At 63.1% G+C, this 18,185-nt stretch overlaps 2 protein-coding genes across 2 annotated transcripts in view; both read left to right on the top strand.

Moving 5' to 3' along the window:
* The window catches only part of TIMP2 (TIMP metallopeptidase inhibitor 2), a 32,382-nt gene extending 14,197 nt beyond the window's left edge, over nucleotides 1-18,185 (top strand). The window contains exons 2-5 of the mRNA XM_070395093.1: nucleotides 9,574-9,674; nucleotides 9,938-10,046; nucleotides 13,689-13,813; nucleotides 15,476-18,185. Of these exons, the coding sequence (XP_070251194.1) occupies nucleotides 9,574-9,674; nucleotides 9,938-10,046; nucleotides 13,689-13,813; nucleotides 15,476-15,673 (533 nt within the window). The 3' untranslated portion in view covers nucleotides 15,674-18,185. The remainder of the gene's footprint in view (nucleotides 1-9,573; nucleotides 9,675-9,937; nucleotides 10,047-13,688; nucleotides 13,814-15,475) is intronic.
* CEP295NL (CEP295 N-terminal like) lies at nucleotides 353-2,091 on the top strand. The gene has a single exon (XM_070395092.1). The coding sequence runs from the start codon at nucleotides 353-355 to the stop codon at nucleotides 2,054-2,056; it is 1,704 nt and encodes a 567-aa protein (XP_070251193.1). The 3' UTR covers nucleotides 2,057-2,091.

Here is an 18,185-nt window from a genome sequence, read left to right as displayed (position 1 = left end):
GTGCCTGGGGCCGCCCTGGCCTCGCCCACGAGCTGCCCGGCAGCTGCCTCCGCTGCACCAAAGATGTCTCCAGACCCTGCCCGTGTTCCCCATGGAGAAGTGCCCTTCAGGTGCGCAGGACAGCAAGGGGGAGACTGAGAGCAGGCCCGGGGGCGGGTGTGTGGAGGGAGAGAGTGGCAGGGACTCGTCGGAGCCTGTCCCCTCATTCCGAGCCTGTGTGCCTTGTCCCCAGGGCCGTGCTCGCTCTCCAGGCAGTGGCGAGCACCCTCCTGCCCTCGCGGGCCTTACGTGGAACAGCCGTGGCATCTGTGGCTCCTCGGCCCCCGGCTCCCACCAGCGTCCCTCCGACACCATGGCCTCCAAGATCTGCCACGCGAAGCAGGGGCCAGAGAGAGCCGCTCACCAGACTCCCTATCCCGGCGACCAGGCCTTGCTTCTGAAGCAGAAACTCAAGCTGCTGCAGGTCCAAGAGAGAGGCCACCTGGCCGGGCAGAGGAGGCAGGACCTGGGGCAGTGGAGGAGCCCGCAGCCTCAGCACTGGGCCGAGGAGCTGAGGTCGGGCTGGCAGGAGGCCCCCCAGCAGCGCGCCCGCGACCTGGACCGGCTGCACATCGGGCATCTGCTCGGTGCGGGGGGCGGATGGTCCATAGAGCCTCGGCCTGACCTGCAGGGCCCGGCCCGGCGGGGAGCCACCGGGCGGCCGAGGGCCCGGGAGAAGCAGAGAGCGTCCGTCAGAGGAGAGAAGCGTCGGCAGGAAGACCTGGTCCGGCTGCGGCCCTGCCCGCTGAAGTCCCGGAGGACCGCGGCGGGCGCGGAGAAGAAGGGGGCCGGCAAGGCCGTGGGCCTGCCCCATCCTGCCCCGGGCCCCCCGGTGAAGAATAAGAGGAAGCGGAGGTCTTCGAGGAAGACGGGCGGTGGCCACCGTCGGGTGGGAGGAGACCTGGACGTGGGGTCGCTCTGGGCTTCTGCGGGCGGGGTCGTGCTCCTGGGCGACCGGGAGAGGGACGGCGCCCCGGGCAGGAGGAGGTCGCCGGCGAGGACGGCTCGCCTGGCTCCGGGCCCAAAGAACGACTGTCCGGGCCCGTGTCCCCAGGGCCAGGAGGACGATCCGGAGGAACCGCCATGGCCGGCCGACGTGCCCTCCGGAAGGGGAGCCTCGCCCCCGGCGTCCCCACCGCCGCGCCGGGAGGGGAGCAAGTGGAAGAGGGAGCTGGAGTCCGTGTTCCGGGAGCTGTTCAGTACCAACCGGAAGCTGAAGACGTACCTGGAGTCCAGGCCGGGGACGGACATGTGCCCCAGCGAGGAGCTGGGCTTCCCCGAGCCGTGCGGGTGCCAGGGGGAGCCCTGCTGGGGGAGGCGGGCGGGCGACCTGTTCATGGAGCTGGCCCCGGGTCCAGCCCAGGCGGACGCCTGCCCCGTGGCACCCAGCGCCAACCTGAAGGAGCTCCTGTGCCAGCTCAAGGACCGGCAGTACCGGAGGCTGGTCCAGCCCCTGTTGTCGGACGAGGGGTACCTGGCATCGCACCCCGAGGAGGAGAGCCCGCTCTGGTGCGGCCTCAGGCCCAGGCACGAGCCGCCCCGACCCGACAGGCTCCTGTCGCAGCTTCGCCCACCGACACAGGTGGGCAGAGCCCGCTCGGAGCCGGCCTGGCCCAAGCAGAGCCGGGAGCAGAGGTGGCGACCGAAGCTGGTGGAGGTGCACGAACTCCCGCAGCTGAGCTGGGAAGCCCTGGGCCGGCCCCCGATGGAGCCAGGAGAGATGACGGAGACGGAGACGGAGCCGGAGACCGGGCCACAGATGAGCGCTCGCCCGGCTCGCGTCACAGGGCCGCCCTCTCCGGACCTGGAGGAGGCCCGGGGGTGTGAGCGCAGCACCGCCGCCCCGCCGGCCGCGTCCCCCCCGGCCCCCAGCAGCGAGGTGGAGGACGACAATGACAGCACGCCTAGTCAGATGATCCGTGACCTTGAAGAGCAAATTTTGGAGCAAAGCAAGTCGCACAAGCAGTTCCTCGAGCAAGCCAGGAGGCGCCTGCAGGAGTTTCAGAGCACCTGTTAGCGCCGCCCGCCCGGCCAATACAGCACCGACCTCCGGGCGTGACGCCCAGACGGACCGAGTGGTGAGACAGACCTGTGTTTGTGTCGCCGGCCCGTTACTCAGCCCATGTCCTGCCTTTACGCCGAGTCCAGTCCCACCCGGGAGGGCCCCTCAGCAAGGAAGCAGGGCCTGGTGGGGGCGGGTCTGGGTCCGGGTCCGGGTCGGCCCAGCGCGCAGAGGCGTGTCCCCGAGCCACGAGCTCAGAGGACTTCAGGTCAAGTCAGCGCGTCAGAGGTTTTTAGACCCATAAACGCTGGACTCGCGGGGCCCCCAAGGTCAGGCAGGCACAGTGTCAGAAAGGCATCGCCTGCCGCGAGCCCCCCGAGGGGCATGCACGGAGATCTCACCAGAACCTCCCTCGTCGTTCACACCAACAGGACCAGCGTCATCTGCTAGGATGTCACTTAGTAACGTTCTGCTCGGGGGCATTTTTTTACTGATTTTTAGAGAGAGTGGGAGGGAGGGGGGAGAAGGAGAGAGGGAAACATCGATCTGAGAGAGGCACATCGGTTGGTTGCCTCCTGCATGCGCCCGACCAGGGCTGGGGCTGGAGCCTGCAACTGAGGTGTGTGCTCACGACCGGAATGGAACCCCAAGACCCTTCGGTCCGTGGGCTGATGCTCTATCCACTGAGTCACACCTGCTAGGGCTCTTAGTGACATTCGAGTAGCGAATATTAATAAGTTGGAGGAAGACAGGAAGGGAGTGAGAAAGGGAAGAGCGGGAGGAGAAGGGGGAGAGACCGGAGGAGGAGAGAGACCGAGAGGGGGAAGTGGGTCCCAGCCACTAACCCTAGTGGGTGACCCTCGGCTGCCTCTGGTGGGGAACCTGGGTGTCTGTCAGTTCCCCCCCCCCCCCCACCTCTGACTCAGCCGCATGGAAACCCCACACTGGGTAGGGTTTCGTCTACCAGTTGCATCCTTAGGGACTGGGACAGAGGGGCACAAACATTTCCTGCGAAGAGCCCGATGGAAGCTAGTTCAGGCGCTCTGGCTCCACAGCCCTGCGTGGACAGCACCCCCCGCGTGGCCCCCACGTAGTCCCGGCATAGACCAGTGCGTGGGCCTGGCTGAGTTCCAGTGAGACCTTGTTTACAAAAATAAGTGGGGCTGGACTTGGCTGGAACCACAGTCAGCTGACCCTGGACTAGCCTATCAGGAGATGGTGCCCGCCCCCCACCCCCCTTCCAAGGCCCTCAGACACACCCCACTGGATTGTGCATCCTCACCCAGGACACGCTCCCATCGTTGGTCTAGAGCGGCCTCCTCCTCTTCCGTAGACTCTAGACAAAACCCTGAGCTCCCGTGCAGGCCCCCGTGCACACCCCCGTGCACACTCCTGTGCATACCCCCGTGCACGCCCCCGTGCACACCCCCGTGCACACACCCGTGCACACTCCCCCGTGCACGCCCCCGTGCACACCCCCGTGCACACCGAGTCCTGGGCTGTTGGCTGCAAAGTGGCTTCTGCCTGTGACTTCCTCTTCCCCCGCTGTCCCCTGGGTGTAGGCCTCTGCCCCCGGCGGGGCTGCCCTCACCCCACCATGTGGGCGTGGACGCGCGCACACGGAGCGTGGAGCGGTTGAGTTTTACTTGTGTTTGAACTTCATGAAAAGGGTGTGATGTCGTGTGTGCCTGGGACTCGGGGCAGTCACGTCATCCATGTCGCACGTGGGTGTCCCTTAGCCACTGGCTGCAGCCTCCTGTCACCACGCGACGCCCTGAGCCTGCTTCCCAGGTCTTAGCCTCTCCTCTGTGTATGTCTTTCCCCCAAAGAGAACTGCACCCCTCATGCATGTGGGTCCGGAAGCGCTTTGGGGAGGTCTGAACGCCACGCTGGGTCAGAGGTCGCTGGGTCAGAGGGGCGGGAAAGGTCCCGGTGTTCCTTTTCTTCCATTTTCACCTTTTTTTTTTCTATTTCCCCTGGAAAACGTTGCCTGGATCTTACCGTTTTTCCTTATTAAACGGAGGGGCGGGCACTGCCCCGTCTCTGGGATGCACAGTGAGTGCACACGCCGGAGTCCCAGCACGGGGGTCCCGGTGGAGGGGACAGGGTGGCGAGGACACGTGCGGTGACCGGTGGCCGTGGTGGGAGGCACCGGCAGGTCCGGTGACTGACCAGGGGGTGTCCCTGAGGAACCCGAGCCCCCAGACTTGCCCCCTTGTGCATCAGTAGCTCGGGTGAGGCCCCTCCCACCAGCTCATGTTCCACCCTGTGGACGCCACTGTCCGTCCGTGGCCTTTCCACTTGTCGTGGAGGAAGTGTGGGCTCCCGGGATGGCGCGGGGCAGGCTGCAGGGTGGCCCAGCCTGTGGCCAGGAGGGCTGTTAGGGGGTGGCCTGCGGGCCAGGGTGCTGGCTTTGGGCTGATGCTCAGCCTCCTGTGTTACAAGACCACCTGCGGCTCCTGTCTGCCCGGGGGATCCCCACCTGCGGCTCCTGTCTGCCCGGGGGATGGCCTCGGGCCCAGGCTGCCGTGGGGTCCCCACCTGCGGCTCCTGTCTGCCCGGGGGATGGCCTCGGGCCCAGGGTGCTGTGGGGTCACCGGGTTTAAAGCCGAGGCCACAGGGACCCAAACATTGAGTCGCGAGGTCTGACGCGGCCGGGAAGCCGCAGGCTGGTGACTGGACGAGCCTGCCTGGGAGTGGGTTGTTTTTGTTTCCAATTTCAAAGGTCGTATTTGTGGTCCCTGCATTGTAGGTGAGAGAGCCCCCCTTCTGAGCTAAAAGTAGGTGCGGGGAGCGGGCAGCAGTGAGACAGGGTGCAGGCTGACTCATCTCTGCCCGGCAGTCCCACCCACACGGTCCCTGGCGGAAGGACGAGGCACCTGCCCTCCCACCCGCCCCCCAGGAGGCGGCATCGGGCTTGGATGTGACCCCGATCCCGTGTGCTGCCCTGCGGGTCCCTGTCCCCTCCCCCCACCAGCCAAGTGAACAGCCATAGAGTGTGTGATAACAACGGCCTCAGAAATGCAAATAAAGGGAAAATAAGATGGTCAGAGCTGGGGGCCTGGGGTCCTCTCCGACCTCTGAGAGTCCTTCCAGCGAGCGGGAGAGGCCGCCAGGCGCGGGGCAGGCCGTGGCCTGCTGCCCCTTCCCTCCAAGCATCCGCCCTGCCTCTCTGGGCCCCTTCCTAGCCTGTGGGTGGGGAGGGGAAGGGAGGGGAGAGCCGTCCCTTAGCGCCTGTCCAGGCCCCTCCCTGCTGCGGCTCCCCCTGCCCCGGCTGCAGGCTTGGGGTTTGCAGGGCTGAGCTGGGCTGGGCTGGGCTGGGCGGAGAGAGGGGGAGCAGCAGCCCCCACAAAGCCGCTCTGTTCTCAGCAAACCCTCCCAGGGCCGGTGCATTTTTTTCACATGATTCAGCAGCACGTGAGCGGGAAGGGCCGAGCCCGAGGCTGCGGGCATGTGACCAAGGCCTGTGGCATGAGGGCCCGCTGGGCCCACAGGGCGGAGGGCGGAGGGTGCCGGGCTGGGGTCAGGGTTGGGGTCGTGCCGGGGTCCTGGGGGGATGGGGCGGGCACGGGGTGTGGACCGTTCCCTCCAGCTCCAAGGTCGGGGTTGGGGAGCACATGGACAGGAAACAGAGATGGGAGAGCTGGTCTCCATGGAGACAGGCATCCAGAGGACAGCGGCTCACGTGTGTGCTGGAATCCTGACAGCACGGGGCAGGCCTGGCAGGCCCCTAAGTACCAGGCTCACGGGCAGCGTGTCCCGGGGCTGGGGCTGCACCCCGTCGCCCTCCCTGCCCCACCCCCACCCTCCACCCCACCCACCTCTGCTCTGAGCAGTTCCCGTCCCAGGCATTCCTGACCCTGACCTGGGTCCCACCGGCCAAGTCTTGCCCTCGCCCTGGACAGGCACGGCCCTGCCCCAGAGCTGGGGACAGTGGTCGGTTCCTGGGGACGGGAGGTTGAGGGCCCTGAGGGGGGTGTGCGGCCTCTCACAGCCGCAGCAGGGACCCGAGAAACCCTCAGCTCCCCCCAGCACAGGCTGTTTTTAATTACTAAGTGACAGCCCCTTTTCCTTCATTTCCCTAAAAGGAGTGGACTTGGAGGCCTGCTCCCCCACTGACCGAGAGGGGCCCGGCGTGGAGGCCAGGGGAGGCTGCGAGCGCTCGGGGAAGTCCCCCGTCCCCCCCACCCCGCACCCACTGAGGGCACCTGGGGTGGCGGAGGCTGGGTGGGAAGTGGGGCAGGTGGGGCCGGTGGGGCTGGACCCTCCCTCGGACTCTGGGCACCGAGCCAGCACTGAAGTCATGCATTCCTTGTGACATCTCCGGGCTGCCCAGCCGCACCCCGTCCTCGTGCCGCTCAGGGGCGTGGCCTCAGCCGGGTGCGCGAGTGGGTCCCCTTTCCAGATCCCCGGCCCCTCCGGCCTGAGGGCAGCCCACTTGCTCTCGAAGCAGACGCAGGCCCCCTGGGAAGGTGCCCACTGTCTTTGCTGGGCCCCCGGAGGTGACGCAGTTACAGGCCAGCAGTTAGGGGTCCTCTGTCATCGAGGGGCAGGGACCCTCCTCCCAGGGGGCAGCATGGGAGCTGGTTGCAGGCACCTGGGGGGATGGCGCGCTGTGGTTGGAGGGTGGAGATGTCTAAACTCGGCGCCCTTCTCTGGGGAGCGTAGGCAGAAGCATGGAACCCTCCCGCCCCCCCAGGACCCCAGCAGAGCGGGGCCATCGCGGGGAGCCCGGACCCTCCGCCCGGCCTGGAGGGCACGGGGGCTGGGTTCCGAGCGTCCGGGAGAAAATCGTTTCTAAATGCCTCTGAAGTGATTGGCATGTAATTCTACCCGGAAACACAGAAATGGACCAAGTGACGGACGGGGACAGGGCGTTACACCATCTGCCCCCAGGAAATGTCCATCCTCCGAGGGCACCGGCCGTGACCACACACAGCGGCTCCCGCTCTCAAACCAAGGCCCCAGCGCACTGGCCAGCGGTCACTCCGGTCGCTGCAGCAGGACGGCCCGTCCTCCCACCCTCCCTCTCTCGATTGCGGCCAGTAGGGTCTTCGGCAAATGTGCTGGCCAGTCCCCCAGGCCCCCTCCCACAGCCAGTGGCACCGGGAGCGAGGGCCCCTCATGGGGGGGATGGCTGGGCATTTCCCAGAGGCCGAGAGCAAAACCCAAGGGCACCCCGTCCCCCTGGAGGCCGGGGGTGGGTGGGGCCTGGACGTGCCCTCTGCAGCCCTGAGCCACCCCTGTCCGTCCGAGTCAGGGCCCGGGTTCTGAGCTCGCAGGGGACGGATGTTTTTCCGAATCCTGGGATTCTCGCCGCGTCTGGGCAGACCCGTGACTTTCCCTCGGCCAGGGCTCTGCCTCCGCGCCCGGGGGGCTGGCATTCGGAGCGCTGAGGGCCTGGCCCAGGCCACGGCCGCTGCAAGTCACGTGTTAACGCCCGTAGGTTTCCCTGTCCTCGGGGTTGGGAGCCGGGCCGGCAGAGCAGCCCCATCCGCGAGGCCCTACAGGACAGACGCACACGGGAGGCACACGGGATCCTCCCAGCAGCTGGGCCTGTGGCAAGATAATAGAGCTCAGTGGACACGCGTGACCTCCGTGAACTTCTCAGAGGCAGTTCTCTGGGTCCGGGCCCCCCAGAGAGCGTGCACCCGGCTTGTTGGGGATGCAGCAGGGCTCAGAGGTGCTGGGAGGGGCGGGAGAGGACATGAATCTGGGCCTGGGGAGCCCTCGCTGTCCCCTGCCCCTCGGGGTGGCGGCGGGACAGCCTGGCCTGCGTGGGTCTTGCCCCGGGGTGGTTGCGGTCCAAGCGGAGCCTGTGCTCCCTGGATCGCCGTCCGTGAGCTTCACTTTCCGCCCGCCGTTCTTTTCCACCCCAAGGCTGGCGGCCGCGGGGTTGTTTTTGCAGGCTCCTCGCAGGAGGAAGTGACATCATGCGGTGTCCGCGGCCCAGGGTGGGGGCGGGGCTTTGCGGTTGCGTGTGCTTTGAATTAAGTGGAGGCTGTGCATTCCAGTAGCCGACATCTGGCGGTGAATTCATCAGCCAGTGTGTCACCCTGGATCCCAAGCCCAGATGTTGGGTGGACAGCAGACGGGAAAGAAGAAAGAAAAGGCAAAATCTGAGCAGCCCGGGGAGAGGCCGTCTTTTTGGGGAGCAAAGCAGAACATGAATCTTGACAAAGACTCTCCCTCCTCCTGCTCCCTCTGGTTCCTGTAGCTGGGAGGCCAGTGGGGCAGAGCAGCCCACTGCGGGGCCAGTACCAGGCCCAGCACATAGTAGGTGTTCAATAAACACGAGTCCAGGCCTGGGGTTTACATTTTTTTAAAATATATTTTTATTGGTTTCAGAGAGGAAGGAAGAAGGAGATAGAAGCATCAATGATGAGAGAGAATCATTAACCGGCTGCCTCCTGCACACCCCAACAGGATAGAGCCTGCAACCCGGGCCTGTGCCCTGACCGGGAATTGAACCGTGACCTCCTGGTTCATAGGTTGACGCTCAACCCCTGAGCCACACTGGCTGGACTCCTCATTGATGTTTCTCTCTCCCTCCCCCTCTCTCCGCTTCTCTGAAATCAATAAAAATAAGTAAAGGGAGCGGCAGAGGCGGCTAGTTCTAGGGAAACCACCCCCGAAGCACCGGCAAACACCTCCAGACACGGAGGGCGGGCACCCCTGTCCTGAAGGTGCCAGGGTTCGACCTCTGGGGTCAGCACTTGGGGTGGGCAGAGCACACGCAAAGCTTTGGAAATGGATCCGTCCCAGCTCCCCCCCCACCCGCCCCCGGGCAGCGCAAGTAGCCGCTGGCACCGGATTGCAAAGCATTTCCTGTTTTAGATGCGGGCAGTGGGCAGTGGGCAGCAGGCAGCCGAGGTGGATGCGTGAGCTGGAAGGGATGTGACTAAAAAGACACTGGGTGCTGGGGTGGGAGGAGCCGCTGGGCCGATGGCCTGCTATCCAGGAACAAGCCCTCGGTCCTGGTGCCCCGGGCGGCGTTTCCTAGCTGTGGCCTGGGCTGGGTCCGTCATGGCTCAGCTCCAACAGAAGAAATAAGAATGGGGTTTGGGCCTGGGCGGGGCTCTGGCACCAGGCGGAGATGTAGAGAGCCCTCGGGGGTCCTGGCCCCCCTGTTCTGGGAAAAGCTGGCCTGGCCAGCAGGTCCTGAGGTCTGAGTCCGCCTCGGCCGGGGGCGGGGGCGGCACGCTCCGTGGAGCCCCAGTGCTCTGCTCCTTGTTCCCTCTTTCCCTCCCATCTGCCTGAACGCGACACTGACCCCGAGTGACCTGCACGGCCGCATGTCGCTGGGGGAAGCTTTGAAAGCCATTAGGACGGTGGGTGGCACCGGCTGACACTCCTGGAAATGAAAAGAGGGAGAGCTCTGCCCAGCGGCTGCGGGCGCCCGGATCCCCGAGCTGTCGGGTGACGGGGTGCGGCGGGTCCTGGCTTCGTTGCCTCCCTGCTGCCCCTTCCCGTGTGCGTGTGCGTGTGCGTGTGCGGGGGCTCCGCTCACCTCTGCGTCCTGTGCTTTGCAGTGATCAGGGCCAAGGTGGTGAGCGAGAAGGAGGTGGGCTCCGGCAATGACATCTACGGCAACCCCATCAAGAGGATCCAGTACGAGATCAAGCAGATCAAGGTGAGGGGGGGAAGGGGGGAAGGGGAGGGGGGCGGCCAGAGTGAGGCCAGAGACCGGAGACCACGCGGAAGTGCATCCACCCCAGCTCCCCGCCCGTCTGGAGGTGCGCTGGGCCCTGCCGCAGGCCAGCGGTGCAGGAGCAGGAGCGCAGTCTGCCCCTGGACCCGGGAAGCTGATGGGACGCGCTGTGGCCCTGCCCCCGGGTTCGCGGAGTTTGCAGCTGCGGCCACTCCGCTGACCCGGGCCCCCCATCGTCTTCCCAGATGTTCAAGGGACCTGACAGGGACATCGAGTTCATCTACACGGCCCCGTCCTCCGCCATCTGCGGGGTCTCGCTGGACGTCGGAGGCAAGAAGGAGTATCTCATCGCAGGTGCGTGCGCCGCAGGCTGCGCTGAGGGACGGGAGCCCGAGGGAGAGGGAACCTCGTTTTAATCTGTTGATGTGATGGTGCACCAGCATCTCCGTGGTGCCTTGTGGTAAAAGCCACAGAACGTAACTAACCGTAGTCGCCCTTCCTAAGCGCAGGTCCCCGGGGGAGGAGAAGCAGGCCTGTGGTCTGTCCGGGGGCCCCTCCCTCCCGCCAGCCTATGCCCAGCCCCTGCCCCTGGTTTCTTTGCTGCTACATCAAGACTTTGGCTCCTGCCCTCGGGGACGATGGGAGGTTCCCCCCGCTTTTGGGCCCTTCTGAGCCTCTCGCTGCTTTAAGAGCATCCGTTCTCTGCTGGCAGTTTCGTTGCGATATGATTCACACTCCGTTCAGTGCACCCACAGACAGAGTGTGACTCAGTGGCTTTGGTGTTGACAGGGCTGTGCAGCCGTCACCCTAGTCCAGAAGTGTACCCCAGCTCTTACCTCCCCACCCCCCTTCTCCACCCCCACCCCCCCGGCTCTCAGCAACCACTGAGCCGCTTCTGACTTGCGATTTCCCTGCTCCAGACTTCTGTGTTATGGGACCATGTACCCCGTGGTCCCTCGCGTCTGGCTCCTGTCTCTCAGCATCACGCGGGTTGTAGCGGGTGTCAGCCCTCCACGCCTTTCTGTGGCCCAGTCATGCTCCACTGAATGGATACACCCCACCCGCCTCCCCATTCATCATTCCATGGGCACGGGGGTGGCTCCCACCTCGGGGTTATTGTGGAAGTGCTGCTAGAACAGCCGCGCACGCGCTTTTGCGTGGACGTGTGTTTTCATTGCTCTGGGGTGGGTACCAGGAGTGGAATCGCGAGACATATGGTGACTGTTTCATCATTCGAGGAACCGCCAGACGGCTCTCCAAGGCAGCCCCACCGGCTTCCCTTCCCGCGCCTGCGATTTTTATAGGGAAAGTGCCATCCAACGGAGAGAGGGGGTGGGGACGGAATCAGGATGCAGAGATCGGAGACCCGACTGCTGCCCCAGAGGCAGGGAGGCGGCGACGCTGCTAGCGCACCCGGCACAGGTGCGCGCGTCCCCAGCGGCCCCCTGTGCCCGGAACAGCGGGAGGCAGCCTCATCATCGCTTATGTCTCCTTTTCCTACTTCCCTGGATGGGCTCCATTTAGCAAATTATGACAGCGATTATTTTTATGATCAGAAAAATGCGATCTGGAGAGAAGAGAAAGGAGACAGAATCCCCCATGAGCAGGGAACTTGCCGTAGCAAACCAGCAGCTGCTGGTTTGCGGTGTCCTCTCTTTGTGCTGCACCTAAGGACCCACAGGAGGAAGTGGGGGGCACGGACCTCGGTGCGGGCTCGATCTCCGGCCCTGGTCGGGGCGTGGGCAGGAGGCAACGTCGGCGTGACCCTCTCACGTGGATGTTCCTCTCTGTCACTCCCCCTGCCTTCCACTGTCTCTAGAAACGGATGGAGCCCTGGCCAGAGTGGCTCAGTTGGTTGAACACAGTCCCCTGCACGAGACGTCCCCAGTTCAATTCCTGGTCAGGGCACATGCCCGGGTTGCAGGCTCCATCCCCAGGAGGCAGCTCATCGATGTTTCTCGCTCTCCTTCTCCCTTCCTCTCTCTCTGAAACATCAATAAAAACATTAAAAAAAATAATGGGAAAATATCCTTGGGTGAGGATTAACAAAAATAAAAATAGAATGAGAGCCCGCGAGGGACACACCGCCCTCTAGGGGCTGTCTGTCCAAACTGCAGGGCTGCCAGGCACTTGTGAAGGAGGCAGGGCTGGGCTCCTTCCCCTTGGCTCCCAGGGGTGTGGGGACCTTGGTCTGGCTTCTGCAGGCCCCACCCCTCCCTGTTCTAGGAACCTGTGTGCCCTTTTGCAACCCGACCTCCTCCCCGGGCTCAGCGGCAGCTCCGGGTGAAACCACGGATTCTAGATCTTTCTCTCCTGGAGTCCGGATGGGCGCAGCGAGCCACTCCGCTGGCACTGGCTGCCGCCCTGGGAGTGACCGCATGGCCCGGGCAGCCCGCCCCCTTTGGGGCGGTGACTCACCTTCACGTGTCGAGTTGGACACGCATGTTTGGGGGTTCTCAGACTCTGCCCCGGAATTTCCTCCCACAGTCCTCTCGAGCCCCACAAGGAAAAATAAACATGCAACCCTCAGCGACAAATTTTAATTAATTCCTGTTTTTCTGTATCCAAGAAAGACTGCTTTCCTCCGAGGCAGACACACGTAGACTGTTGTAGCAGATGCTCGAGCCAGGCATGCCCACGCGAGTCTTTTTTATTTTTTTAAAATATATTTTTATTGACTTCAGAGAGGAAGGGAGAGGGAGAGATAGAAACATCAATGATGAGAGAGAATCATGGATCGGTTGCCTCCTGCACGCCCCACACTGGGGATGGAGCCCACAACCCGGGCCTGTGCCCTGACCAGGAATCCAACTGTGACCTCCTGGGTCATAGGCCGATGCGCAACCACTGGGCCACACCAGCCGGTTCCAATCAGATCTGGATTATCTATTCCGAAAGGGGTCTCCTTTTAACGTCCTGAGATGCTGCCCCATGTACCCACGACCTCCGAAGCGCCCGCTGGCCCAGCCACGAGGGCTGTTGAAAAGATTCCATTGGCGTTTCGTACCCTCGCCGGCCTTTGCCCGCTGCCGCGAAGGCTTGAGTTAGTGGTGGAAAGGTCGAAGGGGAAAGCCGCCACAAAAGCAGGTAAGCGGCAGATTGCTGGGACCCCCACGGCTTCCCCAGGGGACTCCTATTGAGCAGTTGCTGCGTGCAGGGCGCTGCGGCTACACTAAGAGGTGTAAGACCCAGCCTTTCGGCATATGCTGATGACCTGGTGAGGGAGCAAGATGCAAAAGAAAGGCAAGGAACAGGGACAGGGGACATCGACGCCAAGCGAGGATGCAGGAGCCATGCCCGGGCACGGGGGGCGAGCCGGAGGGAGAGCTCAGCCTGCCGGTGACGGAGGAGCGGGCGGCGGGGCGGGAGGCGCTGCGTGCACCAGTGCGTGCGGGGTGAAGGCCACAGAATCCAGGGATGGGGCTGAGGCACGTGCCCTCGGCCGGTGCTGACCCTTCCTTGAAGCACTGAGCTCACAGAGAGGGGGTGCAGGCGGAAAAAATACCTCTTTTTTTGAAGTGTCGAAGGCTGCCTGAACCCTTCTCTTGTTAGTTATTAGGATTCAGAATAAGTGCTGGAGTAGTCACCCTGCTGCTGCTGCTGCTGCTGCTTTTTTTTTTTTTTTTTAAATCCTCACCCGAGGATATTTTTCCCATTGATTTTTGGAGGGAGTGGAAGAGGGAAAGACAGAAATATCGATGTGAGAGAAACACATCAATTGGTTGCCTCCTGCACCAGCCCTGACCAGGGCCCGGGCCAGGGAGGAGCCTGCACCTGAGGTACGTGCCCTGGACCGGAATCGAACCCGGAACCCTTAAGTCTGAAGCCCAATTCTTTATACTCTGAACCAAACTGGCTAGGGCACAAGTCTGCCCTTAACACGTGGTGCTGTTAGAATGACACTCCCCCATGCCCGGGCCGCCCCGGATGCAGGCGTGGGCGGAGGAAGCAGGCAGCGTGCCCTGCGCTGAGCTCGGTGGCCCCTTCTCTCCCCAGGAAAGGCCGATGGGAGCGGCAAGATGCACATCACCCTCTGTGACTTCATTGTGCCCTGGGACACCCTGAGCACCACCCAGAAGAAGAGCCTGAACCACAGGTACCAGATGGGCTGTGAGTGCAAGGTAAGCCGCCGCCTCCTCCGGGCTTCACCTCATCACTGCCACCGCCTCCAGGTGGATGCCAGGGTTTCACCCCTGGCTTTCCCGGGCCTCTCTATGCATAGGGCCCTGACTTAGCGCAGGACTCTGGGAGGTGTGGCCTCCCCACGGGTGAGGCTGTCGGTGGGAACCTGGCCATGTGACCGTAGCTCCTGGGAGGAGGAGTTTTGTGGGGAGAATATGGTCCCATGAGTATTTTCTACAAAGAAAAGTGTCAATACTTGCTCTGTGACAGGCTCCAGGGGTTGCAGTTTTGCCAGAGTTGCAGCCATTTCCACGCGTGGGCCCTTGTGAACGTGGGGTCTGTGTGTCCTTCGCACCAGACACCCCAGCCCCCCTTCTTACAAAGTGGCCAGAGGTTGTGCTGTACAGCGAGAGCGTCACTAAGACTCTTTTTAAATTTTTTAAAAATAGATTTTATTGGTTTCAGAGAGGAAGGGAGAGGGAGAGAGAGAAACATCGATGATGAGAGAGAATCATTGATCAGCTGCCTCCTGCACGCCCCCTACTGGGGATCGAGCAAGCAGCCCAGGCATGTGCCCCTGACTGGAATCAAACCCGGGACCCTTCAGTCTGTAGGCCGACGCTCTACCCACTGAGCAACACCAGCCAGAGCGCGTCACTGATGCTCTTGCAGTCGCAGATGGTGAGCCATCGTCAGGCCTCCCGCCCCGCAGCCCATCGCAGGAAGCCCCCTGGCACCAGGCTCACCCCAGTGAGTGAGCCTCAGTCCGGGGGGCTGGGCCCAGCACCAGCCCGTCCCGCGGAGGCTGCTGGGAGTGGCCGTGGGGCTGGCGCTGCGTGTAGCCCTCCTGCCCATCCTCGTCCTGGTAGCTGGCCTCCTGCCCAGCCCTTAGCTCCTTTGGAGCGAGGGTTCCGACCCACAGTCCACGTGTGCTGAGCGCACTCTGAGCCCAACACAAAGCCAAAGCCACGTGCCTCCACGTGAAGGTTTCACCCTCTGGACTCGGCTTCCTCAGCCCCCGTGCTGTGTGCTGATCCCCTCGGAGCCCCTGTGCTTGAGAGCGGGGTACCGCCCCTTTGTTTTTAATATATTTTTATTGATCTCAGAGAGGAAGGGAGAGGGAGAGGAAGAGAGAAACATCAGTGATGAGAGAGATTCATTGATTGGCTGCCTCCTGCACGCCCCGTACTGGGTATTGAGGCCACAACCCAGGCATGTGCCCTGACGGGGAATCAAACCGTGACCTCCTGGTTCATAGGTCAGCGCTCAACCACTGGGCCACGCCTGCCGGCCCTTTGTTGTTGCCATTACTCACCTACTCCCAGGGGGCGGGGCTGAGGTAGAGCTGCTTTGCTGGGCTCAGAGAAGGTAGACCAGCCGGCCCAACGTGGAGGCGGCCTGCAGTGGCTGGGGCTGCAGGGGGGGTGCACGCCTCACCGGCTTCATCTCCCCCTGGGCAGCCGCCTGCCGCTGTGGGGATCGCCTGGCACTCAGGAAAGGCTGCTGACAGCTGCCTCCCCTCCAGCCCCAGCCCCCTGCTGCCCTCCCCCGGTCACTCATTCAACAAACTGCCCTCGGCCGCCTTCGCCAGGCGCCTTGCTGGGTCCTGGAGCCGCCCCGCGGCCCGGGTCCCGACTGAGTCCTCCTCCCTGCCCCCCCAGATCACGCGCTGCCCCATGATCCCCTGCTACATCTCCTCCGTGGACGAGTGCCTGTGGATGGACTGGGTCACCGAGAAGAGCATCAACGGGCACCAGGCCAAGTTCTTCGCCTGCATCAAGAGGAACGACGGCTCCTGCGCCTGGTACCGCGGGGCGGCGCCCCCCAAGCAGGAGTTTCTCGACATCCAGGACCCCTAGAGGCCGCGGCCCCTCGGCCAATGGGAAGCCTCCAAGAGCGTAGACTGGTCCAGCTCCGACATCCCTTCCTGGAAATAGCATGAATAAAACCGTCATCCAAGTGGGTCTAAATAGTGTCATTCTCCCCCGTGTAGCCCCTTACGTACAGCTGTGGTCCCGGAGGGAGAGGCGGGTCCCACCCTGCGCCCCCAGCCTGGGCTCTGTGCGGGCAGGGGTGGGACCCGGCTTCCCTCCCAGGCCCAGCCTGGGCTGTCACAGACGCTGAGCGGGCAGCACCTAGGGGTCCCCCTCCCCCTGGCCTGGTCAGGGCAGAGCCTGGATATGTGCATTTTGCAGAAACTTGAGGGTCGTAGCAAGACCGTGTAGCAGGTCTACCAGGTCCCTCCCTCCTGACAGGGGCATGTCCCTCGTTTCTTGCAGCTTCCACACCTCTGGCCCTAGGGTGTCATCCCCACCCCTTGCAAGTCCCCCCGCCCCCAGGCTCCCCGAGCTGACCTCGGGCTCCCACACCAGCGGCTCCTGTGTGGGGAGCAGCTTGGTCTGGAAGGAGCCCTGATTACTCTTCTGCACCCACAGATTCCAGGGGGCCTCCCCGGGCCGGGGCGATGTGAGAGTGACAGGTGGGTCATGGCATCTTCCCTGCACTCCTCCTCCAGCCCTTAGGGGGCGTGAGACGCTCTGCCCTGAGGACAGAGGTCAGGGGACACTTGGCTGCCCTTGGCTTATTCTTGAGCTTCTGAGGTCCCTCCAGCCTCCTCCTCCTCCTCCTGGCATCCGTGTCTAGGGGGAGTTGCACAGATTGGCTTTGAGGGGCGTTGCGTGGGGCCAGTGGCCAGAGCTAGCTGTGCTGTCTGTGTCACTCCCTGGGGACGGAAAGCTGGGTCCCGCTGGGCCCCCCACCTGTGGAGGTTTAGTATGCCCCCCCCCCCCCCTCCCCCGAGACTGACAGTGCCGCTGCTGTGCCTGGATTTCTGCGGGGGAAGCCAGCTAAGTGTCTGATGAAGTCCCTAGGGAGGCGCAGGCGGCTTCGGGAAACTCCTGTCTTTCTGGGCCCCCGGGGCCTGTTGCGGCTTTGCGAGGCTCTCGTTTTTCTTAAGATGAGTTCTTAGATCGCAGGCGAACCAAGGTGCAGCGCACCCCCCTCTGCTGATGGTCCTTATATTCCCAAGATGCCTCCATTCAGGAACCTCATTCAGAGGGAGCCGGGGGACCTGTGTGCTCCCTGAGAATGGCTTTCCGATGCCGGCACATGGGGGTGGCCACGGGCAGGCCCTGCTCAGCAGAATGAAGAGAATCCTTCTGCTCCTGCTTGTTTTGTAAAGACAGCCTCTTCTGAGTTTATCGTGCACGTGAGGCAAACATACACCCACAGAAGCACAGGGGCACGCACGCGCGCACCACGAGGCAGGTCCGCTGGCCCGCGAGCCGTCACCGTCTTCCGAGCCCGCTCTGCTCGGCGGTGCCCCTGTGCCCCTGTCAGACCCCGTCTCCCCAGCGGCACGCGGCCTCGTGGCTGCCTGGGGCCTGGTCGGCATAGACTTGGATGACTTCCCTTTTGGGCACAGATTAGGAGGTCCAGGCATCGGCCCCGCCCAGGGCGTTGGTGCCGTGCAGGGGGGACGTCTGTGAGATGTCGGGGTGGACCCGTCCCTGTGATCGCAGTGTAGACCAGAACGCCCGCCCGTTTGCTTCCCGCCCGGTGTCCCCATGTGTAACCCTGACTCCCGTTCCTGCTGACTCCGTGTTGGGTTTGTCTCTGACATCGGCCGTGACCATTCCTGTGCTGTGTGTCTATGACCCTCGGTAGGTGGTAGGCGGGCACTTTTTTTTTTTTCAAGTCTCTGCATCTCGGAAGCATTGGAAGCATTTGGCCCAGTGTGAGCGGGGCGTGGCCCTCGCAGGGCGGTGGCTCCCTCGGCGCGCAGCCTGCCTTCTTTGAGTATCGTTGCTATTTCCGCCTCCCGTCTTCTCTCTGGTTCAAATTATTACCAAGAAAAGGATCGAAAGGGTGGCCTTCCTGTTTAATCCATGCACGTTGGCCTGTGAGCCGTGCCCAGCAGGAAAACACCAAAAAAAACGAAAGGAAGGCCGGGGGGCAGCCGACCAACAACGCGGCTCAGGTAGCCTCACATCAATCTTCGCAGCGTGTACGGGGTCAGAGGCTCCCGCTCGGCGTTGTTCGTTTGTTATACTCCTCCCTCCGCGTCTTCACGCAGCGACTCACACTATTTAAATAACGTTTACGTGGTAGTTCTCCTCCAGCCTTTGCTTGATGATAATATCGGACTTGCTGCCATAATTTAAAGCTTTGTGGATTTTGTTGGATTTCTTTGTGTGTTTTTTTTAAAAAACTTTTGGGGGGCAATGTGTGTTTGCTGGGATAGGACCTTCCTGTGCTGGGAACACACGAGAGCCGTGGCGAGTGGACGGGCAGCCCGCGCATGTCTCCGATGCTTTGTATCATTCCTGAGTGAGCGCTCGGCCAATGGACAATAAACAGTATTATCACAGA

This window comes from Myotis yumanensis, unplaced genomic scaffold (genome assembly GCF_028538775.1).
Source record: "Myotis yumanensis isolate MYYU_CA2020_CCGP unplaced genomic scaffold, mMyoYum1.0.hap1 SCAF_16, whole genome shotgun sequence".
Taxonomy (NCBI): domain Eukaryota; kingdom Metazoa; phylum Chordata; class Mammalia; order Chiroptera; family Vespertilionidae; genus Myotis; species Myotis yumanensis.
This window is presented reverse-complemented; position numbering and strand designations above follow the sequence as displayed.

Excerpts from the sequence above, each read along its gene's own strand:
- CEP295NL (XM_070395092.1), top strand. The coding sequence starts at position 353 with ATGGCCTCCAAGATCTGCCACGCGAAGCAGGGGCCAGAGAGAGCCGCT.